Here is a 24,380-nt window from a genome sequence, read left to right as displayed (position 1 = left end):
GCGTCTTGCTTACTCTAGTTGGTGTCAAACGATGAGGGGATGCCTTCTCTACAAGGGTGGTAAAACGACCGAACTCGGTGCTGGTGGTAGTGACGGCGTCGACGGGCAGCTGATCAGATAAAGCAAAAAGAGGGAATCGAAACGTTTATAGAAGATCCTCGTTGCAAATTTTCCTTCATTGAGCGTGAAGGATAGACACGTACAGTTCCTCGGTTTGATTCGTGCGGCGCATATGAGCCTCCTCGAAGTACGTTGTACGAATGTAATTGATTCGAGTCAGTACACCCGTATCGGTGATTCTCTTCTGGGAGCGCGTCAACAACCAGTACCCCTCGACCGACTGATCCGACTCGAGGTATGTCGTACAGGAGTAGACGATCGCATAGTTCACGTAGTCCGTATCCACTATCCAGTAGTTGGTAGCGTTCAAACCTGACGGGCGACAAATCGAAGTTCAAGATCACTCCTTCAAAGCGCTTTGAGATGCAGCGCCACTTACCCGGCCCAAGGCTAATGTTTAGTTTGGCGACCGTTCCGTTAGCGGAAGGCTCTTCGCTGAACAACCCGATGCCAGAGAACATTTGGAATTTCTCATCCTTTGGAAGGAAGCCGCTGGTTTTAACCTCCAGCATACCGATCGGCCGGCTGCTCCGATAAAGGATTGTGACGCATTCCAAATTGCGTTCGAAGTCCTGTTCGTATCGTTCCCGCTCGTACCACACTCCTAAGTACTGAAATTTAGTGAACAAGTGGATGTTAATTAACGATCTGCAAATTTTTCTTTACATATTTTATTTTGGCAACATTAATGTAAATGGTTTCTAATTATTGATAATAAGTTTTAAGGATATAAAAGTGCAAAGAAGGTGTCCGAAAAAAGAGCAAATGTTTTGAAAATTTAAAGGCAAATCTATTTAACATTCGTATTTTCTATTTTAGAATTTTAGGTTTATCCAGTTCATTTTCTTCTGTTTAAACTGTTTCATGTTACATATCGAAGGAACTTTCAATTCAATTCAATTCAATTTCCATTTTCATTATTAGTTTTTGAATTATTTATGGTATCGAAAGTTTGTTTGTATTACTATTATTGTTTTTGTTTTAAAATTATCTGTAGAAATATTCTACATACTTCAACCCGTAAAAACATACTTAAATAATTTCAAATATATTCGTGAAGGAATTTGACAAACGATTCAACTATGTGCTTGCAAAATGCAAAATAGAACGAGCATGGTATAAGGATTATCACATATTGGTTGACAGACACTTAATGCATTTCCTTTTTCTACTAAAAAAGTAGTTCTAATAACCTCCTCATAAAATTCGTTTAATTTAAAATACGTAATTACCCATTAATTTATGTTCAGTAATCATAAAATCTCTATTATAAACAAAAACGCTCATTCAAGCTTACAAAAGATCCATTCGCAGTGCACAGGTCATGGAAACGAACACCCTTTTATGGCGGACCTGATCAAACGGTCATCCTTACAGTCAATGACAACAATGCCTACCAAGCTGCAGACTACCTTCCGCCTTCTGGAAGTTTCTGAATAAATCATTGAACTAATGTGGAAGTTCAACTTGCTCCCGCCAACCCCGTGTGTCCAAAGATTACATTCCTCTAAACTGTCATCGACTTCGAATGTGCTTAGAGACGCGAGACTCAAGGCGGGTTATGCAAATTTGATGATCGATCCAACGGCCTTGACCAGGCCGTTAATAACGCTCACTAGAGTGTCCATTGCCAGCGCGAGCTTTTTTGTCCTCTCCTGCGTGTTGCATTTATTCGCGGTTGTGCGCATCAGCAAGCGTGGTCTTACAATACGGCGCGCACCCTTTAATCTGCAGATGAAGACGATGCCAAGCGTCCGATCTTCGGCTACAAATTGGGAAGCCACACTTATGCAATGCTTTTGACGACGACAGTCACACGCTACTTCTCGACCACAGCGGCAATCGGTCACGAAACATAATTAAAGAAACTTCATCACGGGCAAAGGCTCGGCATTCCGAAGAAGAAGAGCCCTCAACGCCCACCGGCGGGCAAAGGAAAGCATAACAAACGGTGACATCGTTAGGCGCGTTGGTCGATCCCGGAGCCTGCTTGGAGCAACCGCATTAATGGCGCTCGAAAGGGGAACTTCGTAATGTTTATGTAATATCCGCGGCAGATTCGACCCATTTCGAAAGGTTACCTGCACTGTTGACATTTTGTGGTAACCATCTTCCGTTACTGTTCATAGTGTTTTATCTTGAAGACTCTTCATGAAAATATTGATGGATTTTTAGAGTCACAAAATATTCTTACCTTTTCAACATCTAAATTTTTCACAAACGGCAAATTAGTCGATAGCACTGAGCAGTTTCCATCTTTTACAATGAATCCTTGCACCTGATGGCTACCGATCCACAACGCCACAAGGAACGCGTAGACACTTACGCTGGACATTGTAACTGTTTAAATTCGCTCGATTTTTCAAACTTCAAACACAAACTTCTTTATTACACGTGCGCACTTTTAAACTTTCGGTGGGATGAGGTAAACGCAGATGGAGATCACTGCAGGCTGTCTGCCTTCGCTTTGATCCGTTCCGGTCGAACTCCAAAAGAAAACTGAAGATGTTTTGCCAAATCCACCGGCTTAAGATAAAATTGATTACGAGGCAGCATCTTCGCTTTCTGCGCGCTTCCAATTCCGAGCATGTTAGTGGTGGACTAGCTTTCGGAATTCCGGAATCGGGTCCGGAGCATAACACTGGTATCGTCAAAACCTCCAGAGCAGCCTGGGTGTAATAGTGTGATTTGCTTAAAAAACGATTACGAAATGAAGTACAGAATTCAGTTAAATACTTTTAATTAAATTTACGAAATCTTCACCTCCTAATCCGTTAAAATATGAAACAACAACTAAGTCTGCTTAACGAAAAATTAAGAGCTGTTTGAAAACGATTAAACGTTCGTTCGTGTACATCCCTAGTTGCAGCGCAGACGACTTCGTCGATATGTTAAGTGCTTTGCATACATTTAGGAGTAACTACAAGTATATGAACTTTTTCCAGAGGCTGCCAACTTCTCCTCACTGGCAGCTAAATGGAGTGTAAATAATGTGCAAATGGAAAGGGATGGATTGTAAAATACTAAATAATGATTTTAAAAATGGGACCCGTGGTTCCTCCTCATCCCGCACCACATTAGGTTGATTACGTAGCCGAATATTAACGGTCCCCATAACGGTTCAAACAGTCGTAGGTTGAAGTTAACGTATTAAATGTATAATGCCGGGGCTTCATTGACTCTTTTACCGAGAAAACTCTTGACCTTATACGCCAAAAATGGTATCAAAACAATTAGATACCTCACAACAGGTCTTAGTGTTGTATGTTTTAATAATTAGTTTTTACTTTCAATTCCAGATGAAGCGAGATCAAATTGAGATGTAATTAATAACAATTGTAGGTTCGGAATTAAGCATATTGAATACGATTTCGACCATCTTATTTGCAAGTAACAATTTGTTTCACATTTTGTATAGTGAAATGCTTACAATTTTGCTATTTATTATTTACTCCTCCATAAGGATCTAATATCGCGAAAGTATTGCTGTAAAATGTTGCAAAAATGCTGTTTTACAAACCCGTTTTACTGACGGTTTTTACGCTTATTTTGGCATCTGAAAAAATAACCATATTATTTGTAAGCATTTCCCAGTACACGAAAGTTAGTTCATCAAAACTTACTCATCGGCGAAATGTTCCGTAATGATAAGCTCATCATCGACGATTCCATTTGCTTCCTTCAGCTGAACAATCTTTTCCCGCAGCTCCTCATCCTCCGGCAAGGTAGGCGTACGCGACAGCAGCCAGTAGTATTCTATGGATAGACGAAGGCCACATCAAACATCTCTCTACCCGGGAAGTATGGTGCACTAACGGGTCAGGAACTTACCAAGTGATCGCTCCTGACCGATGGGTTCACAGCTCCAAACAATCGAATAGTTCTCGTAGTCCGTGTCCAGCACCCAATAGTTTGATTCATCGTTCGCTACGAATGGCCAGCGGAGGTGTTAGTGTGCGAGACGGGAGAGATGTACATTGTTATCGATAGCGTCTGCCGGTACGCCAAAACTTACGTGCTCCATAGAACGATACGTTCAGCTTGGCCTCGAGCACGTCCACCTCCGGATAGCTGAGCAGGGCCCGTCCATCGACGGCATACAGCAGGCCATCGGTGAGCCGGACGGCAGAATTGAACACCCGGATCGAACCGTCCTCGTACCGGCTATACTCGGCCGTTACGCAATCGGTGTTTTGCTCGAAGCTGGCCTCGTAGTGTTCCAGATCGTACCACAGGCCGAGATACTGGCCTCGCGTGAGATGAATGTTCAATTAGAGACACTACACTTTTTCCACCCGCCCTGCCGACCTACCTGCTCGACCTGGAAGTCCTGCACGACGGTCACATCGGTACGACACGGTCGCTCGAAAATCGTCCCCTGGGCAACTCCCAGAACGACGCAAAGCAGGCACAAATAGTAGTTAAACATGGTGAATCGGAGCGGCTTTCGGTTGCACTATGTGCGTTCAACCCCATCGGGAAGCCTTTTTATATCATCATTTGCATAGATAAGAGTCCACCCGTGTCTAATTGACGGGAGCCCCAAGTGGCGGGTAAGGTGTGATAACGGAAATCTTCGACTTCGATACATCTCCCGGGCAGCATCTCCCGTGTATCATTTTCGCTTCCAAACCATCATCATTGGAATCGTTGGGGTGTTCAACATCGGTTCTTCCCTTCCTCGGTGCGATGACTAAATGTGCGTACCTTGACGAACCCCTACACCCGCCTGTTCCGATTTGTTCTCGAACAACCGTTTTGCGCGAGTCACCGCGTACGAAAACAAACCGTGGAGCCGAAAATTGAAATATCATTCAACCGGAAGCCATCAAATCGTGGCAGCACTGGGCATGCACGAGTGAACGTTACATAAACCCAGACCACCCCGTCGGGGCTTCTTGCGTCAAAGATAACCCCTCACCAAGCTGGCCCCCACTGCGTATACCTTACACCTTATCTCTTCGGGGAACTGCGGGGGACGGTTTCCTGTGAAAGGTGGCACGGCAGGTGATTTCGGAAACAATTTTATGCACGACTGGCATCGAAAGGAAATTCATCTACCGGTACCCGGGTTTCCAGTCGCGGGCAGATTTTAAGACAACAAAGCCCAAATTTGCGGCGGATGGCGTGATAGGCCAATTTGGCGAGCAGGGAGTGCCTGGTAAATATGGGAGCCCCAAAAGAACCTTCTCCATTCTGCGATAAGGGTGGAGGAGAGGAAACAACACACATTTTAATCATGCCATGTTGTGCTGATACACACAGGTATCGTTCCTATCTCGACCAGTGCGAGTGTGATTCCGATGTATTATCAGGACAGATACTGGCACCTGCCTCGGTTGGTATAAAATCAATACCCAGTCCCGATTGGAACCAGCAGTTAGCTTGACGGAAGAAGAAGCAAAGGGTGCACACTAGAACCATGAGAAACGTTACGTTCCTACTGGCCCTGGCGCTGGTCGTCGGGTTGGCGTCGGCGGGTGCCGTCTTCGAACGGGCCTGCCCGACGGACGTCGAGGCCAAGCAGTACTTCTCCGTGGACGCCTACCTTGGCAAGTGGTACGAAATGCAGCGCTACGAGAGTGAGTTCGAGCTGAACTATGACTGCGTGCAGGTGCGCTACGAGCTCAACGATGACCAGTCCGTGTCCGTCTCGAACTCGGCCTACAATCTGTTCAACAGCTCGACCATCAACGCGCTCGGCCGGGCGGTGCTGTCCTTCCCGGATGAGGAAGTCATCCAGGGCAAGCTGAATGTGTCCTTCTTCGGTGCACGTAAGTCAAGCATAATTTCCTCCCACTCGCTTCCAAGATCGAGCACCTTTTGATCACACGATTTGCCTGTTGCTACATTGTACAGCGAACGATCGCTCGAACTACTGGGTACTGGATACGGACTATCAGACGTACTCCGTCGTTTGGTCCTGCGAGGAGCTCGAAGAGAATCTCTCCGAGGAAAGCTTCTGGGTGCTCTCGAGGACGCCCACGATGACCACCGACCGGGACGCTCTGTTCCGCATCCATAACATTATGCGGCGGTACATTGACAGGAGTCAGCTGCGATTCACCCGACAATTGGATGAACAGTATGTAGCAAGTTGGAAAAGTGTTCCTTGCAAGTGATGGCAGCATTAACCGTTTCCTTTTCTTTTCTTTAGGTGCCCTGTGTTTTAGCTCCACTATTAACAGTAAAGCGATCTCTTCCAGTCATTACGGGAAAAAAATGGAATATAAAGTAATCAAGTACAAATAAAACCATTCGAAAATTGTTTTTAAATCTGCGATGAAGAAAGAATGAGTTGAAAAAGTAATCATTTGTATTAAATACTGCCCATTGTGTAATGATGCAATACATAATAAACACTCAATTTACAACATAACATAAAATTAAAAAACATGTATAAATATGTAAATGACCAATTTCTAAATAATTTTAAACAAAAACCCTCAACCCCTGGGCAATGATCAATTTTGATACTTTCATGGTGAATACGCCTGGCTGTGTTTCAATACAATATTATTTATTCCCCCGATTCTAATCGATACAATTTTTCATTTTTTTAAAGCAAGATTTTGGAGTGTAAACAAAAAGTTTAATTGATTGTTGTAGGATTCAAAAATAAATCACAGCATTGTTACTTCCAACAATGCGTGTGACATAATGGAGGAACAGAATAACACAGAATAACAAAAATGTCCCAAACAAAGCTTGGCTCAGATGGCACATGTAACTGCTTTTAAGATATGAAATGTGTGTTCTTGGCTATGTGTATTGAGAATATTTAGTCAAAAGAAACGAATTACAGAATAACTGGTACATGGTACTACAACATTGCTCGTGGTTGATGGCACAGATTTAAGTTAAATGCCATTTTATACACAATCCAAAAGCATAAAAATAGAATCATACAATTCTTTTCATGATTGAAATGTTTATTAGCTCATCTCAGAGCTCGACAGATTCGTTTCCAGGTAATTAAAGGGATAAAATGTATGTTTCAACGTTCACTTAAACCGTCAGAAAAGGGATTTATTGTTGATGCACATATTTTCGGCACCTCGTTTGGTAGAATAATGTGGCTTGCTCTCCTTAGGGTGAAATGCAACCTTGTCTTTTGAATACAATCTTCTCCTTGATCACTTCAACTCCTTCGTTTTAATACGATCGAGGGCATCTAGAATAAGTAAAAAACAAATTAAACAAATTATAAGCCAGCCAATGTCTATAACAAGACCACAAATTCCTTCTAAATACGTACCGTTCATCCGACTGGTTTGGTACCTCGAACTTGGACGCATCGCCGTACTTCTTGACCAACTCATCCACTCGCTTGACCACAGTCTCGTCGGTCGGGAAGGTGGGTGTGCGTGAAAAAATCCAGAATCCCACTACCGAAGGGTGAATACATTAATAACGACACGACGATACGACGATTATGTGGGACTGTAGAACAATACTTACGGACATTCTTGGAGGAATCTTTGAAGAAAGGCTCACAGGAGAAGACAACCCCGTAGGAAGTGTAGTCCGTGTCTAGCACCCAGTAGTTGCTACGATCGGGCGCTACATCGAGTATGGGAAATATTTACTATCGGCTGACTGTTACTGGAGATAGATATGTTTAGTGCAACTTACTCGCTCCAAAGAAGGCAACACTCAACTTGCCCGGCTGTTGCGTATCGTCCGGGAAGGAAAGCACGGCGGTTCCATCAGCAACAACCCGCGTGTTGTTGGCTAAGCTAAACGCACCGTTCTTCACGGAGATGGTATTCTTCCCGGTCGGCTGGTACTCGGCCACAACGCAGTCAAGGTCCTTCTCGTAGAACTGCTCGTAGCGTTTGATCTCGTACCAACGGCCAGCAAAGTCTGCCAGCGAAAAGCCCTGCTTTACTTGCACGTCCTGTGGACAGGCCTCGTCCGAGAGCAGCCCCGAAACGGAAACTAACAAACTACCGGCCAGCATGAACACTGTTAACCCACGCGCCATCATTCTGCAGCACAAGAGTCACTTCAACAACGTACCGAACCTGAAAGAACCTTTCCGGATGACTTCACGAACCCAACTGACACCGAACCTTGATCGACAGCTCGCCTCAACTGGCGGAACTGATCGGCCTACGGATTACCGGGTTCCGGAATACAAACACACTTACAGAATCAACGAGTCAGTGACCGACAGGAGGATGGTTATTGCAGTGTTCGGTAGCGTGTTCTCAACTCACGAAACGACTAGAACAAACACTTTAGGTAATTATGCGAACATCAAACCACCGAATCTCCACCACCACCAAGTCGCTGGATGTGTTATTCGTCGTCTGCTACAATGTTTGCCTTTGAGACGGACGATGCTGTTATCGCGTCGTTCTTTGCAGGATGTCTAATTTTACGAATCGTTGTGATTACTTGATCGTCTGGCCAAAGGTGCAACATGGCTTCTCACTCTCCCGCCTTCGCTCATACGTTTGTTTTCATTGCGATAACCCAAAGGTGGCGTTCATGTGTTCCTCGATCGGGAAAGTGCCAGATTCAGCCTTTGAGCGGATCCACCTCCAGAAATCATCTGTTGCTACGATCGGACGGTAGGTGTTAATTGCTTTACAGGGATGTATGGAATAATCGTGAATATATTCCAACAGTAGAAAAAATATTATCAAATATGCGACCTTTGCGAAGCTCAGTCTATTGATGAACTTATGTTCCAAAGGTGGTCAATTTCTTTTAAATACTTCATAATTTTTTTACAAAATCTGAAACTTCAAAAGCATAAACTAAGATAGAGACTCAGTTATGTGTAATAGCTGTTTTTGTCAATAAGCAAAATTAGTCATGTTAAATTAGTCGTGCTAAAGTTAAATTTTACGGAAAAAATGTGGATAACCTCTAATTTCATGTCTGTATGTTTGTGTTTGCAGTACACAAAAACTCAATTAGGATATAATTTAGGAAGCCCCCTAACGGTCAGGCATAATCCAAGACGGTAATTACACCAAAAAGAATATACTTGGTTTGAATACACCACCAAATCTATTAACCCAAACTGATCTTGCTAAAGAGACGTTCCGGGTCTTTTCAATGATGCGGTTTGTTTAATGTGTTTAGTTTATGTTGCTACATCTGATGGAAACTAACTCCCTATTCAACATTTGATTCTCACACGCTGTGTGTTACGCAACGTTTTTATATTATTTATAAAATATTCGCTCGTTTAAAAGGAACCATCTTTTTTGTTTGGTTCGAGTTTCTTGGTTTTTCATATTTTTGGGTTTTTATTTAACACTGGAATTTTACCCGTATGCTTCTTAGCTGCGGTCAAAATGACTGCTCTTTTTAACACGTTACAAAACATTACTTTTGAAGATTCGTTAATCGCTACCTTTTCGTATATTTGTTGACTATCGAAAAGACCGCAAGGTCCAATTAGTGATCAACTTGGAGATATTAACATCGAAAATTGCGTTACGGTCAAATTTACTGCTGTTTGGATTCTAGTGTTAACAAACGTTTGTCACTAAGAGTGCCCTTTTTCGGATTACTAAATATTTCAACTCTAATCGTTGTTCAATGTACATAAAATGAAGTTAGGATAATTTTATTGACCTTTATATATAAAATTAAGATTCTTATTTATGGCACCATAGGATCCCACTACGATACGTAGAGGTCATTTATTGACATGGAGGGAAAGAGGTCACCTCAGGATCAACCGAGCAGCAGCTGTGGGTAAGAGAAAAATCCACATGAACATGTGTTTCCCACATATAACACGGTGGATAGATGCTTGAGTTACTTACAACTGAGGATCCTGAATAGTCGTTCGGAGATCATCCTCATCTAGATACAGGTTGACGTACTCTTGCACCTGTTGCAACGCGGCCGGGCTCAGCTGGGGTGTACGGGAGAGAATCCAGGCACTTTCGGCACGCAGCGTATCGCCGACTCCGAAGCAACCCCAGACGACGGCAAAGCTGTCGTAGTCCGTACCAAGTACCCAGTAGTTGGCCGAAATGTCAATGTCGGGATCTGGGGCAACGAAAGCAACTCCAATACGTTAGACCACCGTGCGATGGAAGGAGCTCGGTGTAGACTTACTTGTTCCGAAGGTGACGTTCAGCTTGGCCTCCAGCGGGGACTCATCCGGGAAGGCAATGACAGCGTTGCCAATGTCGGACGAGCGAGCCTGAGCCGGTGGGACCACCATGGAGTTGAACACGCGCACACTTCCGTCGGCGTTCAGTGAGTACTCGGCGGTAACGCACTCGCCACCAAGCTGGAACACCTGCTCGTAGCGACGGATCTCGTACCAGAGCCCCAGGTACCGGGGAACGTCGAAGTTTACGTGCACCGGATGGTTTGGGCAGGCACCGATGCCGATCTGCTGGGCACTGGCCAGCTGAACCAGGCCTAGGACAAACGCTGCAGCGATCAGTTGAACGGACTTCATATTTTGGCAGTGGAAACTGTTTACTGATTGGAGCTCAAGGGACTGTTTATACCCAAACAAATTCGGCCGGACTCTTTTATACAACTCTTTTGGTCGGACTTCTCTTATCAAGAAAACCAGAACGATACTAGATCGAAGATAAACGCGTTGGGTGAACAACAGTATTTACTACTTCACTATCGTGGTATCAGCAAATCAACTGCAGATATCGATAAGCACTATCGGGCACCGTCCTTTCTTTGCTAGGGAGATTTTTGGGAACGATTTTCGATAGCCATGTTATGTCACCCTTCCAGTGCATTCGGCGTGGGAACGACAAGGACATGTCCACCTAGGGTCTATAATCTGAGCAGAACGCTATCAGCTGTAAATCAGATTTTCCGGTACCGATCAGGTTGCTCTTTAAGTTGTGTGCGAGATCGGACCTTCTGGAAAGAAAGTGTGTTATTGTGCTATCGCAGACAGCGCGTGTTCGGACGATAAGAAATGGCACATATTAGGTAGCTCAAGGATGGCGGCACAAAGGGAAAGGGAATGGTTATTTGCCATTTATTTGGGCAATTTAGGCACATGTTCAGGCATACCCTTTGGAACGGTGAAGTGTTTTTATAGACTCAGGCAAGCAATAAATAGAGGTATGGTTTGCGGCGTTTTTATTATACAATTTCATAATAAAACACACAAGCAATCAATAGAATGTTTAGTATAGAACTAGTTTTAAATTTATGTACCAAATTTAATTTCTTTTGAAACAGGTTATCTTTAGAGAAGGTATGGAGAAATGTATAAAAAACATTAAATTATTTACATTTAAAAGCATTAGCATTTAATTAAAAGCATTAAAGTATTTTATTATGCTTTAGCATCAAAGTAAAGTTTCCGAGAATTTTTAACTTTTGTCAATATCTCCTTTTGTTTTGTTCAATTTATTTATTATTGGTTGTGTGTTTTAACTCCAGCAAACGACGTAACCCCGGCATCCTTCCGGTTCGGTCTATTTCGCAACGGTTGATAATATTAACAATTCCGTAGTATTTCCTATTGATAACCCACGCGTATCAATGGACACAATCGAATTTACCTGGCGCGTGTAAAAAGGAAATTGATAAACACACGTTGTCGATAACGGCCAGAGTTTTCGTGTACCTGCAAAATCAGTTTTTCAGCTACAAAAAATAAATAAAACCGGAAAATTAATGTTTGCGGTGATTTCAATTCCTGATATTGGTCGGATCATAACATATTATGTTTTTGCGAAAGATTTAACGGCTCCAATAGTTTCACAGTTTATAGTAATTCTATTCTGGGCAACTATATTCAGTTTATAATTGTGACTAATCAATTATGATTAATTCTTAAATTCTCTAATTCTTTCGCAAGACGCATACAAAAGCAAACTACTATTTTAGAATAAATTAAATCGTGTGCAGCGATTTGAAGAAATGTTTAAGTTTCAATTTTACATTTTTTATTTCGATTTCGATCAATAAAAGAATTTTATTTTATAAATATATAATCCATAAGTACCATTATATTTTCAGTAATTTTCAATTGCGAAGATTGATGTCATATATGACTTGGTAATTATAACGTAGTAATTATTTAGGCGCTAAACGATTTAAAATATTGTTCATGCAATCGTAGAAAAAAACTGAAGTAGTAATGATAAAACTGCTTGCGAAACGGTATTTCTTTAAACATTTTAAAGTTTACATATTACCGTCAAAAATCGTTTTTGCTAGTGTAGCTACGATTGCATACATTTTGGCGTAAAAAGAGAAAACATTACACCGTTACGTTAAAGGAAGTGACTTGCATTTGCATCTAAAACATAGAATTCGTTTCAAACGCTAACTAAAAAGGGAAATAAAATGGTTTTTTCACTTTTAATAAACTACATTCCTTTAGAATTCAAGAGTTTAATCATGCTGTTTTATAACCATAAATTTCATCTAAGATTTAATGACTTTCTAGTTGGTTATAAATAAATATATGGTTTTTTAACAAACTTGCAGGATTCTCTTACATTTCTCTCCAACCATACACGTTTTCCAAACTCGAAGATGACTCATTAAAATTGTACATTTTTCATGTGTCCCTGTAGACCAAAGAATGGACTTACCACTCGAACCACCTCACCTCTCCGACTCAGGGCCGGCCTGAGAACGGGAACAAAAAAACACCCACTCGCTTTCATTACCAACGGCTGCATCAATTAAAAGGCTGTCGTTATTGAATTGATAATATTCTTACGCTTCGATAACGTCCCACATTACCGGATTCGGGATGCGTTTGGACGGTGAAAGCGACCTCCGTTTCCACCGGCCACCGTGGGTGTGTGATAACGCGTCCGTCCCTTCCCTTTGGCGGCCATTAATTTCGTTCTGTTCATTGCATTCGTTTATTACACTGCACACATTTTCGCAACCATTACGTTCTCGGTGCGGCCCCACGTGATTTCCATTATGCTTCGGTGAATGCTGCAAACTCGGTGCGGGTCCTTTCTTCCCCGCTAGAGAGTCCTTCTTCGATGAGTTGCTACCACTGTTCCTTTGGAAAAAAACGAAACGAAACAGCAGAAGGATTCCGAAACCCATTCCTTTGTTCACTGTCTCAATCAACAACGTTAATGTACACAAAATTCAATTAAATTATTTATTGAATCCACACCCTCTACTTTTTTTACGTAAAAAGTTTCACGGATCGAAACGGTAACTTTCCAGTTTTTTTTTCCAAAAACCGATATACAGTTTCAGTTTTTGCTCCATGTAGCCCGCTGGTCGGAATGTGCACAGTTTATTCTCCCTCCAACCAAATTTGCGACAATCTACCATTTTCAATCCGCTTGTGGATGCCGAAATGCGAAATTAAGTGCATAATATGTGCACCACGTGGGGTACGATCGACCATTAATGTGAAACACTTCATCCCGCACCCAAGTTTATTTATTTTATTTTAAATTTCAGGGAGAAAAGCTTTATCTCATTATTTGTGATATGTTCATTCAAAAATGTCATCAATTTATAGAATTATTGCAATACGAAATTAAACACAATAAAATAAGTTAATTTTTATGTTTTCAATTTTATTAATTCTTTTTCACTAGAGCTCTACATTCGATATTTTATTCGGACCCTTATCCTTTCCCTGTTTGCACTTCTCGCTCACTCTCTCTCACTCTACACTCTCACCCTCTATTCCGCTTTCATTCTCGCTGCAGCCTTTTCGCCCTGGATCAGCGTCATTATTGTACCGGAAAAATGATTGGGTTTAGTTTGATGATGATTGATTGGTTGATTCGCTAGCTTCTGTATGCTGCGTTCTTGACCGCCGACTCTCCCCTCGCCCCAAATATATGTACACAGAGACTCATTTTACCTCCTATTAGTTCGACTGTTTTCCGTTTTGTGTTCTTGTCTCATTGCTTGCCGACCACAAACCGTTTCGACTTTTTGTGTTCGCTTCTTGCGTTAAGATACAAGTTTATGTACAAAGATGGTTCGATGCCTTCTGCTTCCTTCATGTATACCCTAGCCAAGCTTTCAGTCCGACTACACCAATCATTGGTTGATATTAGTTGCCTTGTTCTGCGTCACTAAGAGATGTTCATAATGTTTGTAGTTAGTTTTTGGTTTGACATTGCTCCCGATTAGAAACGCAAATTCTCCCTTCGGATGCAAACATTCACCTTCTTTTTGTCTTCCTTTCACCCTCATCTCTGGCGAGTTTCCTCTTGTGCTACTAGAGGCTCCTTCTACTCCGTATACTACACTCTAAAATGATATGGTAATCTTGCTTGCTTGTATTGTTTGTCTTCTGGTTAAATGCTGCATTCTTATCTTTGCATCATGGTACTCTTTTCCTCGCCCTCGCTGTTTGTGTTGTAATAATTGATAGTTATTGCGATTTTATCTGCTTATTCCCAGCGCTGATTCATCACGCATCGGTAAGTGTTTTATTTTCCTGTTTTTTTCCTTTTTGTAGCCTAACGCCAAACACCGAATCTTTTTCTTTGCTTTTATTGGGTTTTAACTACCATGGGGAAAATAGAAGTATTCAACACACTCGCGTGCGATAGTACATTTTTTGTTTCTAATTTTCTCTGAAATCTTCTACTTTCTATTCGATTGGTTTTACTTCCACCTACTTTTCACTACGGTTCCGGAAAGAGACAAACAGGTACAGAGAGACTTGTTGGATGGAGAAAAATGGGACATGAACAGTTAAAGATAATTCGTTTTATTTATTTTTTAATGAGTTTGACAAAAATAAAACAAAGAAAAAGGAAAAAAACCGTATCGGGTTGGCCCAGTTGTAAGAAAATAACTGTTTTGGGTTGGTGAAGGGAACAAACTGAACAACGAGTATAAGTGATTTGAAGGCGAAGGATTTGTATTTGTTACGGTTTTATTTTATTTCACATTTTTTCTCCTATTCTGTACAGTTTTTCTTATTTACAAGGTTCATCCATCCGAGGCAAAGCGTTGGCGTCTATCGGCAGGACGAACCCGACTCTCCCATTTTTTTTCGCTGCTCTGCACGAAATGGTCGCTCTGTGTGTATAATAACTGAATTTCTCGATGCCGGGTAAAATAATAAAGACGAGATTTACTATTATAAACAATAATTCATGAAGTTTATCCATTGTAAAGAAAAATGAAAACTAAAAATTCCAAAGTGCCACTCAAAAAATCTTTCAGAATCGTCAAACTATGAACGCTGGCGTAAACAAAAGGCGTGGTTAAGACCATGCGAACAGGGTGCGTCCTCAGAGACCCCAGCACCACCACCATCACCATGCAAAACGTATTCCGCAAATGCAGGCAACCAGGTATTAAAAAAGACCCTTAACCTCGACCGTCCGGGGAGGGTCCGAAAGGTGGGAACCAAACCCCCTTCGTGGATGCGTGTGCGGTGGGGCGCAACATGGTGCGAAACGGATACGGCCGTAAGCGATGTCATTATTGCTCCGGCCGCACACATCCCTCTCTGCAACTCGGCGGGATGAATGTGAATGGCGCCGTTCACGCACTCGTTATACGGCGCACCATTTTGAAGATTCATCCCCCTTTTGTTTTAGGGCTCGAATCGTCAAATGGCGGCGTAAAGTGGTCCGCCGAACGTAAAGCAAAGTGAGGAGCGAACGTTCAAACGCGTTTCATGGGAAGGTGGAGAGTGACTAGAAACGAAAAACAAAAACATCCTTCCGACTCGTGACAGAAAGAAGGAAACGGATACGCAAGTGTGAAAGACCGAGTAATTATATGCTCTGCGGTGTTTCGATCGGTTGCCATGGAGTTCTTCTGCTCACTACGCGGTTCGGTTTATGCGAATCGTTGTGCGTAGTGTGCTCTGTTGGGAGCCAAAAGTACGAAAACTATCTTTTTGAACCGAAAAAATCATGTGGGTAAGGATTGATTATTTTGCAAACTTCCATTAAACAAAAAATTTAATAATAAAAGATAGAAATATAATAAACAAAAAAAGTGAAAATGATTGCCATCATTTTGACAGAAAAAATACATGGCATACGCCATGTAATTTGTTGAATCGTATCACCGCCTCCTTGATTCGAACCGAATCATACACAGAACAGTTGACCAGCTAACGAGAACACTGGGAATGTCCTGACGAACGGACGGACCAGCACGCATCGACCGCTGGATGGATGACTTCTATCGTGTCTAAACTATTTCCGAATTACAACCACAAGAGTAGATCATCGCGAAGGCGGACCGCCGCGTATCGATGATCGAATCACGAGAGGAGAATTTGTTGCAGGGGGGGATGAAACCAATAGAAAGAATTGGAGTAAAATTGTTCCGACTAATTCCGTCTTCGAGGAGTATATTTATCGTTATGTACAGCATGACTTTGACTCGCTCCCTCTCTCTCTCTCTCTATTTCAAGGCGAGATCACGTCACGCGCATCGTTAGAAAACTGAGTTGAAACTGCGTCTGCCATTAGGATACCTTCGACTGTGCTCGTTTGTTTGTTTCGTAATTCATTTTGCTATCATAGTTCTAGGTTTTGCTGTTTCGTTAAAAAAAAGCTCCGATTTCTCACCGCTAGTATTTCATCGTCTTTCTGAATGCGTGAATGTGCAAGAGAGTATTGTTTCCTGTTACTTCTTTTTTTGTTGTTCTGTACACAAACTATAAACTGACTGCTTTTAAGTACTTCCTTCCGCTACAAATGTGTATCATACACTCCTGCTTTACATACTAGTTCCCGTGTTGGAGGCGATCAGAGGGTTGGGGGGGGGACGAATTGGAGATGGATATAGTTAAGTTAAGATTAGTTAAGAACCCTTCCCACCCCCGGCCCTCCCATTGGCGACGATTCCATGGCGGGTCTCTCGGAGAAGGGGGGCGGGTAACGCTCGTACGGGAGTATGATTGTGTGCTTAAAAGTTACGCTTTAGTTAACAGTCTTTTTGCGCTGTAGCAATCAGTGTGCATCTCCGGTCCCCTCCAGCCAGCCCTCTCCAATCTCCTACCTTTCTCCTCCTCCCGATTAGATTTCCTTTCGCCCTTCTTCCTTCCCATGTAAACTGTACACTCGTTTTCGTCATTTACAAATGTCCTTACAAAAGAAACAAATTCTACAGTTCTTGCTGATGGATTGATACTAAAATTAAAATCACATTCTTGGTTTTTTTTTTAATTTCTTGTCTTACGATGATCTAATGTCCCACGGCAACGGGATACCGCAGCGACCGAGGAGCGTTCTACACGCTTCCTTCCGTGGAGTGGCTTTACGCCATTTGTAAAGAAACTCAAATCGCACACCCCCGATGGTAGCGTGGGTTTTGGTGGCCTGGCAAGTGAAGCGGGGGGGGGGGGAAAGTGTAGACAAGTTTGACTTAATTTTGCCTTCCCGCCGCCGCCGCCGCCGACGTCGGTGCTGCCGCTTTTTAGAGTAGAATCTTCCCGTACACAATACTGGATATGAAGGGCTCGAACGCCGTCAGCTGCATCTCGCCGCCATCGATCAGAGCGTGAGCTTTTCCTCAAGAGTCCACCGTTGCCAGGGTGGTGGTGTGTTGCTGGGGTGGCGGAGGTGGCGGCGGCTGCTGCTGTTGCTGTTGATCCGTGACCGTCTTCGGGTGTGTCGGTGGCGGTGATGGCGGTATCCGGTCCGTCTGGTGGAGTGTGGTTCCCGCCGTGGCCGCGGATGGCGTGGCGGGCCCTCCGCTGTTGGCCGGTCGACGTTGGCTCCAGCCGGCCGCACTCCGGTTGGAGGTTTGCGTATGCTGACTGTAGCCCGAGTCCGACCCGAAGCTGGAATCGCGCGAGTACAGAGATTGAGCGCCGACCGCGGGCGGTCCGCCCGGGCCGGTGCCATTGCGGAACGTGGTGAACTGTGGCAGGATGTACGGGTACGCGGCCACTCCACCGGTGCTACCCGTCCCCGTGCTTCCACTGCCGCCGCTACGGTCCGAGTAGGTGTGCGAGAGGCACCCATCGTAGATGAGTCCCTCGTGGAAGACGGGCTCGTGGTAGATGTACTGCGACGGATCCGGTGTCGATATCACCGCAAGGTGGCCACCACCACCACCACCGCCAACACCGTTGCCATTACCGTTGTTCGCTTGGTGCGACGCGTTCCGTCCCCTTCGGTCGGAGGACCGCGGATTCGTTCGGGATCGGACGCCGACCATGGATGGCGGTTGATGACTATGATTGTTGTTGTTATTGTTGTTGATGTTGCTGTGCGGCAAGCACGCCGCTCGATGGTGTCCTCCGTTGCGGAAGATGGTCGACACACCACCACCACCACCCGCTGGCCCACCGTGGTGGATCAAACCGGAGGAGGCGGACAACTGTGCGTTGATGCGATTCCGTCGCTCGACCGGATCGAGCAGCTCGTCGTCGATTGTACTGTAGTAGTTGGCCCGGAGCGGACCATGGTTGTTGTTGTTCACGCCGTTCAAATGCTGATGGTGCGGGTGATGATGCGGGTGCGGATGGTGATGGTGGTGGGTGGCGTGGTTATACGCCGGCGGGGGTAACGTCATCAAGGCACGCTCGTCGTACATCGGTGGCAGCACGACCGGATCACACCCGACGTCCGGCCCTAGGCCACCACCGCCGTCCACCACCAGTGCGTCTCGTCCCCGACCACCCCCCCTTCGACCGGATCCACCCAACGTGGCGGCTGCCGGGTGCGGATGTTTCCTTGCCCGAAACAGTCCCAGGCCGGAACTGAGCGAACCGCCGGTTCCGGTTGCTCCGGCGTTGGCGCTACTGTGACCGCCGTTGCCATTGGTATTGTTATTCCCGCTGTGACTGCTGACGCAATCGGTGCTGGAGTTGGAGTTGCGATTACTGTTGCTCGCGCTACTACTATTGCTGCCGTTATTGTTGCTACCATTGCCTGCCCCACCACTCCCGCCGTTGGCGCCCGGCTGGGGCGGCCCTCCACTGGTGCCACCTCCACCTCCACCACCATTGCCACTTCCTCCGCCACCGGGTCCGTGTCGGGGATGCAGCGGGTGGTTGTTGTCGTTGCCGGACGACGATGAGGACGAAAGGAGCGAGTTCCGTTCGGTTCGATTGCGATCGAGATAGCTCCCGGGGAGGGTACTTCCACCTACCGCCACACCTCCTGCTGCTCCTCCTGCTCCCTGACCGTCCGCTGCCGGTACGGTCGAGGTGGAGGCCGTCGTGGCCGCACTGTTGCTGCTGCCACCGTTGCTGCGATCGTGGTAGATCGTGGCCACCGTCGTGCCGTCCGAGGGCGACTTGTGGAAGGACCGATCGCCCGGTAGGCTCAGCTCGTCCTCCGCGAAATCGTCGTCGGACTGAATCGGCGGCTCCGAGTCCGTGTCCCGGCCGACGTGGCCGTGCTCCAGCTCCTCGTACACGTTGTCGTGCGAACGGTACGGATCCGGGCCCGGCGAGGAACAGATGAACAGGGGCGGCGACCGTGGCATGGGGTAGCCGCTAGGATAATGGATCTGCTTCGCGTGCAGCTGCAAAGAAAGGGACGAAAAGAACAAAGAAACGAACACGATTAAAATCGGCACCATCGGTTCCACACTCGTCCTCCCCCAGCAGCCTCGTCGACTCTAGCGGGGACCATCTTATTCCAAGAGCGCGTTTTCCCAGACCCAGAAAAAGGGGGAAACCGAGATGACACTCGGAGAGCAACACCATTCACACCATGGAGAGGGGTTGTTGCACGATGTGTGTGTGTGATAAAATCGCGAGAGTTCCTTCACTCCACTTAACCTAACAAAGAATAATGAAGCAGCGACCGTGAATGGTTCGCACCCGTCAAGAGGACCCTCCATCTCTCCGTTGCTGTATATTGGGTACTTATAACAGGAACCGTTGAATCCTTGCTCCGAAAATTCATCGCACAAAAAAACAATACACTAAACGAGCAAATGTGTGTGTATGAGCACAAAAGTGTCAGATTTTCACACTTGACGCCTCCTGTTTGACACCATGCGACGGTTAGGGAGCCAGACGCATTATTTTCCCGTGCTGGTTTGCTGTTCTAGTGGAACGGATTTTCAAATCGTCATACAAATGCAGCACTTCAAAATTATCTTTGCCTATTGTTACAGGCCAACGCATCGCCAGATCAAGTGAAAGACATAGCCCTCAATGTGGTATGACGTTAAAGTACAGTTCACGAGTCTGAGTATAGGTTATTTACAAAAAAGATATATTGAAATTCAGCAAATGAGACTGCATTCGGTCAAATGAAAACAATGTATTTCAGGAAAAACGAATCTTTGGTACACCAAACAGCTTGTGCATAATACAAGTTGATAAACGTAACGAAAAATAACTTTCATCCTTCTTTGAATAAAAAGCAATCAGATCTATGAAACATACATTAAAATAAGTGAAAAGTGTAATAGAAACCAATTTACCACTCAACATACTGACTTCGTAATCTCCACATGATCTGAACACAACAACGACACTAATAGTTAAGAGACGTGATTGTAGGATGTATTTTAAATGACAGATATGCTACTCGTTAATTCCCTGGGTTTTTAGAAATTTTTCCCAACGGTTACATTTCCGCCACTCAAAATTAAGTATCCTTAATAAGTTCATGTAACTCCAGAAATATTGTCTTAAGGTTCCAATAGCGAGGTAATCAGTATCAATCTAACTTTAGTTATTGTAACCGAAGCATGTAAATGTATGAATAATAAATATTCTCTACTATTTATACTACGGTAAGTATAATTATACACTTATTATGAAACTTATTCGAGCAACTCAGATGACAAATAGAAACAACTAGAAAATGAATCGAAGGCGTTTCCAATTATGGACGATGACTGATTCTTACGATTCTTTCATCAATAATCTTATTAAAAAGTTTTTTCTTGCCACCGCTTAGCAATTGTTGTTAAACTAAAGAAAAAAAATTATACTCATTTTTACCGGTAGGGCTGGTAACTTAATTCTTTCCACATCATTTGTGCCGACATTCTTGCTACTAAAAATAAATTATATTCTGTTACTTTTACTAAGAACCGTTGAAAAGAATAATTGATTTTCTTTCAAACCAAAATAGTCACCTATAAATCAAGCCACAAACATATGAATGACTGACAATTGTGAACCGAAAATGATTTTCAATGTAAGTGCCTCCCAATGACCAAAGAGATTGAAATGTCACCCTTAAACCCTTCCTTACTGTAGCCCCTTTCAACTAACAATTTTTCCGAGCTTCGGGTTCAAAGGCGTTCAGGCGAAAACGGATTTCTTGTGGCTGGATTCACGACGAAATGAAACCCAAAAAAGAAGCGTCGCTGTGTTTGTTTAATGGTGCAAACTTTTCGATGAAACAAGTGAAATGCCATTATCGAAACCCCATTAGGGCACCTCCGACGACGACGACACCGACGGATGATGGGCGGCACTGGAGTGCTTCCCATTTCTTGCGCGATTCCCGAGCATCCCTGTTCTAAATCCCATTTCGCACAATACGCCGGGCAGAGGCACACGGGGGAGAGGGAGCAGAAGAGGGTAAATGCATTAGGAAGTTTTACCCGTCGGGGGCGCGATTTCTTGCCACAGTTCCGATTGCCGGCGAACTTTTGGTCCGCCGGCGGGAAGTTAGAAAATCGATTCGAAAGTGTGAAATTCGAACCACTTGAGTGAGTTTTATGTTAACAGCTCCAAGTCGACGGACAATGCACCGATGTGTGGCCGATGTAAGTGTGAGCACAAAGCCAACCATGTACCCGCAGAAGAGTTGTGCAAATACCGCCGGTCGGGATTTTCGATCGCTCCACTTCCGGTTTTTGGGAAGCCAAAGGATATCAACGCCCGTTTGCTGTACGATCTTTTTATTTGCTTTGTGCTGGCGTGTTAGTGAAGGTTTGTGGGGTGTTTTTTTCTCCCCCAGGATTCGAAGCGTGTGTGGGTGGGTTGTTGTTTGCATGCTGATACTATCACCACGACCTTCCCCACTCCCCTTCACACCATCAGCAAGAATTCAAAAATCCATCGGGCTCCACTTTCTGGCCTTTTCTTCACGCCTTTTGTGAGGTGGAAAGTTGGCTGAAGGCAAGTAGCAAGATGTAACTGAATTTGCTCTGCTGCTGCGGACATCCTGGCACAACACGCCACCACCTCCACCCACGTCTTCATATACGGAGTCACACAAATTGTTCATCCTTGCATTCGCACACATTCAAATGTCAATGCTCAGCTTGCACACTCTGGTGGCTGAGGATGGCATTTTCCACAGTAAAAGGCAGACAGTTGAACACAATCTCTCTTGGTACATGACGGTTGTATGTGTGTATGTGCAGTCATTGTCCTTTTGAGGGGGGAATGGATGGATCGGGAATCATCCTTCCACAGAGGGCTTTTCTTGGCGGGAGACATCGTGCAATCCTGGAATGCTACGCGAACGAAGCTCCCAGAATTGTATTGCACTCCCGGTAAGGGGGTTGCAATTGTGCACATTATCGTACGACCGGAACTCGTCCTCACTCGAGTAAAACTCCGACAGTTTGTAAGGAGCTAGCAGAAGGCGGATGCGGTGCAAATTCGAACTCGCCGTTCGAGCTCGGAAAAGCATCACCGACAATGGCAAACTTATCGCCACCACCCACTGGGGGTGGCTTTCCTTCACTTGCGAGACGCAGTAAATGTGCGATTTCCTTTACCATCCTTGGCAACGATAAAGGCGAGCAAGACAGATAACCTACAAATTCCACACCGTACACACGTTCACACACCAGAAAACACAATTGGTAGGGAAGAGATTGGAAATTGCTTTTTCTAGTTCCACATCGAATACAGCAACATCATATTTATAACAATATTATGTTGAGTTTCATTTTTTTTTCCAACATCGAAATCAGAACAGCATATCTGGAGATTATGGTGTGCGAAAGGGGAAATCCACGATGCACTTTCCGGACGTACAACAAAGTGCATAATACTGCCTTGCAGCGGACAAAATGTCGGATGCACACCTGCGACACAACGGGATGGGCTGCTGGTGGTGGTGGTGTTGTGCAGTCGGATAAGATATTTTTATGAATTTCCAATGGTGCACAATCTTCCGTGCACTTTTGCTGAAACCGATTTTGCATTCAAATTTTGCAGCAAAGCGAACGTGCGGAATCCGTAAACAGCATCGCGTCGTGCCATCTTGACAATTTCCCCCAAAAAGGTGGTTCCGCCGGTGGCACCGGTGCGAATCGGACCCACTTGCCTCGCGCTGAAGAGACGAGCATGTATATTGTAGCGTTTTTCCGAAAATATATGTACATATTTAGATGAGAGAAGGCCCCGGAAAGAAAGCTACCGAGCAGAAAGTGTGCAAACGAAGTGTCTTTTCCCGGCTCGAAGATCGCAAGAAGCAAAACCCCATTGCGATCGGGTGGTTTTGAGCGTGAACAGGGTGGTGACGGGAGACGGATGAAGTGTTGAAAATATACCATTGGGGTACTTGAGGGGCAGTGGCCCTGGTCACGTACGGCGGGGCGCGGTTGAGGCTTCGAGCTGAATGGAACAGTTGATTGTTCGTGTTCGTGTGGATATCATTATGCCATAAATGTAGAAACGGAGCTGCTGATTTTTCTTCACCATTTGTGGACGTGTGGACGTCCGCGGGAGGATGACGAACCACGACCCCGGAGGACAACGGACCACCACTCACACACCTGCCTTCCCCCCACACCATGCTCGGGGAGCTAGCGAAGGCTGGGAAAGTTTGTACAATAAATTTGGGGAATTTGAATTCGAGAACCATTATGATAAGCACACTCTCAAGGGGTTACGTTTCTTTTCATACCACTGCCACCGGTGGTAATCCCCGCCCAGATGATGAGGGCTTCCATCACCCATCATCAGCACACTCGAAGTGCCATAAACGGATGGGAGCGGTTTTGGGAAGCGAGCGGAGACACATGATTGTGAAACAAGAAACATGATCATCCACGATCTAACATCACTCGAGTATAACAGCGCATTGTTTGAACAACAAACAGCGTATCAGCATTACTGTCTAAATATATGCGATACGTAGAGTGTTTGAGAGAACACAGCGCGGTTTGGAAACAACGCGCGCGATGCGAGAAGAGAAGCTGTACATTTTGATTTGTGTTGCGCGCCAGTGTTTACCTTTCGTTTTATCAAAAACACACCACCCCTTTACGAGTCGCAAAAGGGGCCCTGGCGATGTGAGGGAGGGGGGCAGGGTGCGCAAGAAATGGCCACTCGACTCGCGCCCCCTCGACGACGATCGTGGAACATCATGCGCGTGCGTCTCCGAAGGTGTAGGTGAAGTACCACCTCGCGAAGATGATGAACGGGCGCTGCC

The 24,380-nt window shown here is 44.8% G+C and overlaps 5 protein-coding genes across 5 annotated transcripts in view; 1 reads left to right on the top strand and 4 right to left on the bottom strand.

Annotated features, from left to right (window-relative positions):
- Positions 1 to 48: 48 nt before the first annotated feature.
- LOC131285040 (uncharacterized) lies at positions 49 to 4,549 on the bottom strand. The gene is made up of 8 exons (XM_058313901.1): positions 4,433 to 4,549; positions 4,136 to 4,364; positions 3,952 to 4,047; positions 3,744 to 3,876; positions 2,315 to 2,405; positions 500 to 731; positions 204 to 432; positions 49 to 109 (listed from the first exon to the last, which is right to left on the bottom strand). Exons 1-8 carry the CDS (start codon positions 4,547 to 4,549, stop codon positions 49 to 51), a joined length of 1,188 nt encoding a protein of 395 aa, XP_058169884.1.
- Positions 4,550 to 5,542: 993 nt separating this feature from the next.
- LOC131285039 (apolipoprotein D-like) lies at positions 5,543 to 6,242 on the top strand. Its single transcript, XM_058313900.1, has 2 exons — positions 5,543 to 5,894; positions 5,980 to 6,242. The coding sequence occupies exons 1-2, from the start codon at positions 5,543 to 5,545 to the stop codon at positions 6,240 to 6,242; spliced, it is 615 nt and encodes a 204-aa protein (XP_058169883.1).
- A 1,033-nt stretch (positions 6,243 to 7,275) lies between these two features.
- Positions 7,276 to 8,107, bottom strand: LOC131285038 (apolipoprotein D-like). Its single transcript, XM_058313899.1, has 4 exons — positions 7,756 to 8,107; positions 7,582 to 7,683; positions 7,379 to 7,508; positions 7,276 to 7,294 (listed from the first exon to the last, which is right to left on the bottom strand). Exons 1-4 carry the CDS (start codon positions 8,105 to 8,107, stop codon positions 7,276 to 7,278), a joined length of 603 nt encoding a protein of 200 aa, XP_058169882.1.
- Positions 8,108 to 9,785: 1,678 nt separating this feature from the next.
- On the bottom strand, positions 9,786 to 10,561 carry LOC131286477 (apolipoprotein D-like). Its single transcript, XM_058315436.1, has 3 exons — positions 10,210 to 10,561; positions 9,912 to 10,158; positions 9,786 to 9,834 (listed from the first exon to the last, which is right to left on the bottom strand). The coding sequence occupies exons 1-3, from the start codon at positions 10,559 to 10,561 to the stop codon at positions 9,786 to 9,788; spliced, it is 648 nt and encodes a 215-aa protein (XP_058171419.1).
- Positions 10,562 to 17,574: 7,013 nt separating this feature from the next.
- LOC131285037 (PE-PGRS family protein PE_PGRS4) overlaps positions 17,575 to 24,380 on the bottom strand; it is an 87,921-nt gene continuing 81,115 nt past the window's right edge. The window contains exon 4 of the mRNA XM_058313898.1: positions 17,575 to 19,539. Within this exon, the coding sequence (XP_058169881.1) occupies positions 17,575 to 19,539 (1,965 nt within the window). The remainder of the gene's footprint in view (positions 19,540 to 24,380) is intronic.

The sequence above is a fragment of the Anopheles ziemanni genome, chromosome 3 (genome assembly GCF_943734765.1).
Source record: "Anopheles ziemanni chromosome 3, idAnoZiCoDA_A2_x.2, whole genome shotgun sequence".
In the NCBI taxonomy this organism is placed as follows: domain Eukaryota; kingdom Metazoa; phylum Arthropoda; class Insecta; order Diptera; family Culicidae; genus Anopheles; species Anopheles ziemanni.
This window is presented reverse-complemented; position numbering and strand designations above follow the sequence as displayed.

Bases quoted from the DNA above. Each gene is read 5' to 3' on its own strand.
- LOC131285039 (XM_058313900.1), top strand. From the start codon at position 5,543: ATGAGAAACGTTACGTTCCTACTGGCCCTGGCGCTGGTCGTCGGGTTG. The intron at 5,895-5,979 runs GTAAGTCAAGCA...TACATTGTACAG, and splicing joins TGTGTCCTTCTTCGGTGCAC to CGAACGATCGCTCGAACTAC.
- LOC131286477 (XM_058315436.1), bottom strand. From the start codon at position 10,561: ATGAAGTCCGTTCAACTGATCGCTGCAGCGTTTGTCCTAGGCCTGGTT. The intron at 10,159-10,209 runs GTAAGTCTACAC...AACGTATTGGAG, and splicing joins GAACGTCACCTTCGGAACAA to TTGCTTTCGTTGCCCCAGAT. The intron at 9,835-9,911 runs GTAAGTAACTCA...TCTTACCCACAG, and splicing joins ACTATTCAGGATCCTCAGTT to CTGCTGCTCGGTTGATCCTG.
- LOC131285038 (XM_058313899.1), bottom strand. From the start codon at position 8,107: ATGGCGCGTGGGTTAACAGTGTTCATGCTGGCCGGTAGTTTGTTAGTT. The intron at 7,684-7,755 runs GTAAGTTGCACT...TACTCGATGTAG, and splicing joins TGTTGCCTTCTTTGGAGCGA to CGCCCGATCGTAGCAACTAC. The intron at 7,509-7,581 runs GTAAGTATTGTT...ACCCTTCGGTAG, and splicing joins AGATTCCTCCAAGAATGTCC to TGGGATTCTGGATTTTTTCA.
- LOC131285040 (XM_058313901.1), bottom strand. From the start codon at position 4,549: ATGTTTAACTACTATTTGTGCCTGCTTTGCGTCGTTCTGGGAGTTGCC. The intron at 3,877-3,951 runs GTAAGTTCCTGA...GTCTATCCATAG, and splicing joins CGGTCAGGAGCGATCACTTG to AATACTACTGGCTGCTGTCG. The intron at 110-203 runs GTACGTGTCTAT...TTATCTGATCAG, and splicing joins ACGAATCAAACCGAGGAACT to CTGCCCGTCGACGCCGTCAC.